At 58.6% G+C, this 6,000-nt stretch overlaps 1 protein-coding gene across 2 annotated transcripts in view; it reads left to right on the forward strand.

Moving 5' to 3' along the window:
* The window catches only part of IPO9 (importin 9), a 68,155-nt gene extending 62,425 nt beyond the window's left edge, over positions 1–5,730 (forward strand). For both annotated transcript variants that reach the window (XM_068164741.1, XM_068164742.1), the window contains exons 21-24: positions 1,581–1,700; positions 2,138–2,239; positions 3,142–3,218; positions 4,533–5,730. In XM_068164741.1, coding sequence (XP_068020842.1) covers positions 1,581–1,700; positions 2,138–2,239; positions 3,142–3,218; positions 4,533–4,643 — 410 coding nt within the window. In that variant the 3' untranslated portion in view covers positions 4,644–5,730. The remainder of the gene's footprint in view (positions 1–1,580; positions 1,701–2,137; positions 2,240–3,141; positions 3,219–4,532) is intronic.
* The last annotated feature ends 270 nt before the right edge of the window (positions 5,731–6,000 follow it).

Raw genomic sequence — 6,000 nt, forward strand, 5'->3', positions numbered from 1 at the left:
CCCTCTCTGCCTGTCCCTCTGGGTCCTGCCCCTCTGCCTGTCCTCCTGGGCACTGCCCCTCTCTGCCTGTCCCCCTGGGCCCTGCCCCCCTCTGCCTGTCCCCCTGGGCACTGCTCCTCTGCCTGTCCCCCTGGGCACTGCTCCTCTGCCTGTCCCCCTGGGCACTGCCCCTCTCTGCCTGTCCCTCTGGGCCCTGCCCCTCTGCCTGTCCCTCTGGGCACTGCCCCTCTGCCTGTCCCTCTGGGCACTGCCCCTCTGCCTGTCCCTCTGGGCACTGCCCCTCTGCTTATCCCCCTGGGTACTGCCCCTCTCTGCCTGTCCCCCTGGGCCCTGCCCCTCTCTGCCTGTCCCTCTGGGTCCTGCCCCTCTGCCTGTCCTCCTGGGCCCTGCCCCTCTCTGCCTGTCCCCCTGGGCCCTGCCCCCCTCTGCCTGTCCCCCTGGGCACTGCCCCCCTGCCTGTCCCCCTGGGCCCTGCCCCTCTGCCTGTCCCCCTGGGCACTACCTCTCTGCCTGTCCCCCTGGGCACTGCTCCTCTGCCTGTCCCCCTGGGCACTGCCCCTCTGCCTGTCCCCCTGGGCACTGCCCCCCTCTGCCTGTCCCTCTGGGCCCTGCCCCCCTCTGCCTGTCCCCCTGGGCCCTGCCCCTCTGCCTGTCCCCCTGGGCACTACCTCTCTGCCTGTCCCCCTGGGCACTGCTCCTCTGCCTGTCCCCCTGGGCACTGCCCCTCTGCCTGTCCCTCTGGGCCCTGCCCCCCTCTGCCTGTCCCTCTGGGCACTGCCCCTCTCTGCCTGTCCCTCTGGGCCCTCCCCTCTCTGCCTGGCCCTGTGGATAACTCAGCCCTGCAGCACCCTGGGGAGGCCAAGCTGAAGCTCACAGTGTCCCTCAGGGCAGAGCCACTGGTGGGGGCTGCACTGCCCTGTGTGTGCCTGCCCTCCAGGGAAGAAAGCTTCCTGAGGCCAGCTGCAGCTCTGCTGTCCTGGGGCAGAGTCTCAAGGCCAGGCAGTGCAGGCCTGGGGGCTGGAGTGAGGGTCTCTGGAAGTCCAGCTGTGCAGCCTGACAGAGAGGACAGTGGAAGGGTTTGTGTCAGTTCCTTCCTCCTCCCAGCCTGGAGGTTTTGCTGCCCTGCCTGTGCAGCTCAGGGGATCTGAGCCTTGGGAGTGGGAGGGAAACACCAAAACCCAAACAGAACCAAACCAACCCCCCCATAAAACCACCACCAAACCCCAAACAACAGAGCAGGGAGAAACCCAGCACAGGGCAACCAAACACCCAGCCCAGCCCAGCTCTGTTTCCAACCATTCTTTATCCACAGCAGTGAGGGAGGACAATGGCTTGGAGCTGGGAGAGGGGAGGCTGAGGGTGGAGAGGAGGAAGAGATTGCTGAGAGTGAGGCTGGGGAGAGCCTGGCACAGGCTGCCCAGGGAGGCTGTGGCTGTGCCCTGCCTGGAGGTGCTCAGGGCCAGGCTGGATGAGGCCCTGAGCTGGTGGGAGGTGTCCCTGGGCATGGCAGGGGGCTGGAGCTGGCTGAGCTTTGAGCTCCCTTCCAAGCCACTCTCTGAGTCAGCTGTTGCCCCCTGCAGACCCTGAGCGCTGGACAAACATTCCTCTGCTGGTCAAGATCTTGAAGCTGATCATCAATGAGCTCTCCAATGCCATGGAGGCAAATGCATCCAGACAGACAGCTGCAGACTGGAGCCAAGGTAAACTGCTGCCCTTGCTGCTGCCTTTGCATGGCTGAGACCTCCCCTGCCCTCTCTGCAGCAGTGCTCATGGCAGTGAGGATCTTACAAGAACAGAGAGCATGCCTGGGGCTGCCAGGGCTCAGGCAGTGCCCAGGGGCTGAGCTCAGGCAGTGCTCCTTACCCTTCCACCTGAAGAGGATTTTGGGCCACTCTGGGAGGTGGGACCTGACCACATGCCAATAAAATCCTGCTGGATCTGGCTGCCCTCTCTTCTCCCCTACTTCAAGCATCTGTTCTAAGCTTTTTGCTTAGCTCCAGCTCCTCATCCCCCAAGGAGGCCAAAGGCTGCAGCTGCTTCCCTTCCCCTGCAGGAGTGTTTGCAGTCCCCCCTAGCGTGGCCAGCAGACCTCTGGGCTTTGGATGATTTCTAGATTCACTTCTGTTCCCCTAAACAGATGACTCAAATGATATGTGGGAGGATCAGGAAGAGGATGAGGAGGAAGATGAAGGCTTAGCAGGGCAGTTCTTATCAGACATTCTTTCCACAAACAAGTATGGTAAGTAACAGCTTTAAAGGGCTTCCTCAAGGCCAAAAGGGGGGAGATGCCTTCCTGGTCAAAGCTGTCTGCCCCTGGCAGCAGCTCAGGAGGCAGGGCAAGGAGATAACCTCACTGGGATGTGGAACAAGAACCTTTGTCATGGAACCCCAGGATGGGCTGGGCTGGAAGGGACCTCCAAGGCTCACCCAGTCCAACCCCCTCTGCAGTCAGCAGGAGCAGCCTCAGCTCCATCAGGTTGAGCCTCACCCTTGAATAGCTCCAGGGATGGGGCCTCAACCCCCTCCCTGGGCAACCTTACCTGCAAGAGGGATGAGTCTGTGACTAGCACAGGCCTGGCAGAGCTGCATTTCTCACCTGAGTTCAGATGCTGCCCCACAGTGCTGGGAGGTTGGTGCAGATCTCTCATCTCAAGAGACAGTTGCTGCTCAGAGCTGTAGGTGTGACCTTGGAATGACACAGGAGTGGCTGAGCTTGTTTGTGGGGTGACCCTGAGGGATAATTGGTGCATAAAGAGGATGGAGCAGGTTCCTCCTCTGCCTCCCTCTGCTTTGCATAGTCTTGGAGGGGGAAACCTTCAGGCAAATAGAGTGAGGGAGGCAGCAGACATCAGCAGGGAGCTGGGAATGTGTCACTGACAGACCTGCTTGTCTGGTCCCCCCTGTCTGCTCACCTCTGTGCTCCTCCAGGCTCCCACTGTGGCCTGGCCTGTTCTGGGCTTTAGAGTTTCCTGATCATGGGAACTTCAGGAGTGAATATTCTGCATGCAGTGGAGTTTCAAACCCAGCAGTGCTGCAGGTGTTTGTTCTTGGATCCTGGGAGCTCAACAACAGGCTGCTGGAATGATTCCTGAGAGGTGCTGCCCTCTTTGATGTTAAAACCTGCTGGTTTGCCTCTAACAGATGATGATTACTATGAAGATGATGAAGAGGATGACCCAGATGCATTAAAGGACCCTCTGTACCAAATAGATCTCCAGGTGATGCTCCAGAGTGCTGGGGTTTAAACCAGTTCATAGAGTATCAGGGCTGGAAGGGAGCTCAAGGCTCAGCCAGCTCCAAGCCCCTGCCATGGGCAGGGACACCTCACACCACAGCAGCTTGCTCACAGCCACCTCCAGCCTGGCTGCAAACACCTCCAGGCAGGAGGCTTCCACCACCTGCCTGGGCAGCCTGGGCCAGGCTCTCACCACCCTCCTGGGGAAGAACTTCCTGACAGCCAATCTCCATCTCCCCACTTCTAGTTTGGATCCCTCCCCCCCAGTCCTATCCCTCCCTGACTGTGGTGGTTTGGCTCTGGCACTAGAAGGATTCTTTGAGGAGAATTAACTCCAGCTCAGCCAAACCCAATGCACTGACACCCTCCAAAGTCCCTCCCCAGCTTTCCTGCAGCCCCCTGCAGATCCTGGAAGGCCACAAGAAGGTCTCCTGGGAGCCTTCTCCTCTCCAGCCTGCACACCCCCAGCCCTCTCAGCCTGTCATTATGGGTTTGGTGGTGTGTTGCACCCTAACAGGACTGTAACCCTGGAAGCCTCAGCTATTGGTTGTCCCAAAGGGGCTCAGGTCCCTGGACTTGCTTAGGGAAGTGCAGAGTATCCCAGGAATGCCTGGGGAATCCCTCATTGGATCAGTGTTTGTAGGTTGGAGGAGCAAGGGCAGATGAGGCACTTCACAGCTGTGTGAGACTGAACCTGGCAGAGTTTCCTGCTCTCCTGGGCACGCTGCCATCCTCCCAGGCCTCTGTGACAGTTTGCACCTGCTTTGTGCCACCACCTGGCAGCTGCTGCTTAGTGCTGCTCTGCTGCCCCCCCCTCCTCAGCTGGGCTCTTCCCTTGGTCTTCCCTGGTGCCTGCTGAGCTTTCTCTTTTGGCACACAGGCTCACAGGATGTCAGAGGGTGGAAGGGACCTCCAGAGATCACCCAGACTAACCCCCTGTCAGAGCAGGAGCACAGCATCCAGCACAGGGCACACAGAACACATCCAGACAGGGCTGGAAAGGCTCCAGAGCAGGAGACTCCACAACCTCTCTGGGCAGCCTGCTCCAGGGCTCTGGGAGCCTCACAGTGCAGAAGTTCCTCCTCCTGCTGAGCTGGAACCTCCTGTGCTGCAGTTTCCATCCCTTGCCTCTTGTCCTATCCCAGGGCACAGTGAGCAGAGCCTGGCCCTGTCCCTTCCTCCCTGACCCCCAGCCCCCAGCTATTTACAAGCATTGATTCAATCCCCTCTCAGCCTTCTGCAGACTTAAACACAAAAGCTGTTGTGATGCTAACTGAGCCTCTTGTCTTCCTTCCAGGCCTACCTGACTGACTTCCTCTGCCAGTTTGCACAGCAGCCCTGCTATGCAATGTTCTCTGACCACCTCAACGAGAATGAGAAGAGAGTGCTGCAGGCCATCGGCATCTAGCCCCGGGGCCCCAGCGCCCCCCGGCCCCCAGCAGCCCCCGGGGCCCCCAGCAGCCCCGGCACAGCCCCCAGGAGGATCTGGGGTTGGCCTTTTGGGGTTGCCTTTCTTTTCCTTTTTGGTTTATTCCACGTTTTAGGACTAAACATAAAACATTTTCCAGTGTCTGCCTGCTCCTCCCAGGTGGATGATGATGATGATGATGATGATGCAGCAGCAATTCATCTTACCACGAGTCTGCTAAGGGAAGGAACACTGAGCAAGCAGCAGGGCCAGGAGGCTGCAGAGCTTTGCACCTCGGTCTCACCCTGGCAGCACTTTCCTTTTCCACAGTTAACTTTCCAGGAAGTTCTTACAGATAACAATAATATGTCCTTGCTGTCTCTGACAGCTGACTGTCTCTGCCTGCTGGAGAGGCACAGCTGAGCTCCCACAGCTGGACAGGGACAGGGACTGGGTCACTCCCAGGCTGCTCGGCTGCCTCCTGAGCCAGGGGCAGGGCCTTCCTCTTCCTGCTCACCTCACACAGGGTAAATCTCTTGGCCTTTCTGCAGAAGCATTGACTCTTCCCAGAGATGCCTGGATGGTGTGGAGCCTGTTTACAGCAGTTTGGAGGGGAAGCTGAGACAACAAAGCTGGATGCAGATCTCCTCCCCTGTGTGGAAGGGGCTCTGTGGCTCACAGCTGCCCAGCCCCAGGGGAGCAGTTCCTCACTGATGCTTCTGTGTGCTCATGCTCAAAGGAAGTTACCACTGAAACCTCTGCTCCTGTGGCATGTGGCAACTAAAGACTTTGGGGTTATGGATCACCAGGAGCCACAGTTTTTAGGGGGGTGGGGTGTGGGTGGAAGTCCTGACTGTATTTAACCTCTTTGCTCCATGACAGCCACTCTGAACTGCTCTGCTTCCTTCACACTCCCCCCTGTGTCTTTCCAGAGCGCTGAAACAGCCTCTGGAAGTGGATCTCCCCCTGAGAGCAGTGTGATGTATCTCACACCACCTCTCTGCCTTTGGTTCCCCCTTGGGGAAAGTGGAAATCAAACTCTCCAAGTGTACATTGGTAGCCTTCCTATAAAACAGATTTCCAAGGAGCTTGTTCCCTGCAGTCACTTTATTGTCAGATCTGATTCCCCTGAAGAAACTTCCTGTGGGTGCTGCCTGGGGGCTGTTGGGCTGCCCCACAGCAGCCACCTGCTCAGAAAGGGGCCTGGAGTGGGTACAGCTGCTTGAGAGGAAAGGCTGAGCCAGCACAGCATTTCCTCTGGGGAGGAACAGAACCAGGCCTCAGTACTGGAGAGCAGCTCCAAGGAGAAAGACCTTGGAGCTCTGGTGCACAGCAAGTGCTGCATGGGGCAGCAATG

Source organism: Melanerpes formicivorus, unplaced genomic scaffold (genome assembly GCF_026170545.1).
Source record: "Melanerpes formicivorus ecotype bairdi unplaced genomic scaffold, bMelFor1.0.p_v2 SCAF_82, whole genome shotgun sequence".
NCBI classification, from domain to species: Eukaryota; Metazoa; Chordata; class Aves; order Piciformes; family Picidae; genus Melanerpes; species Melanerpes formicivorus.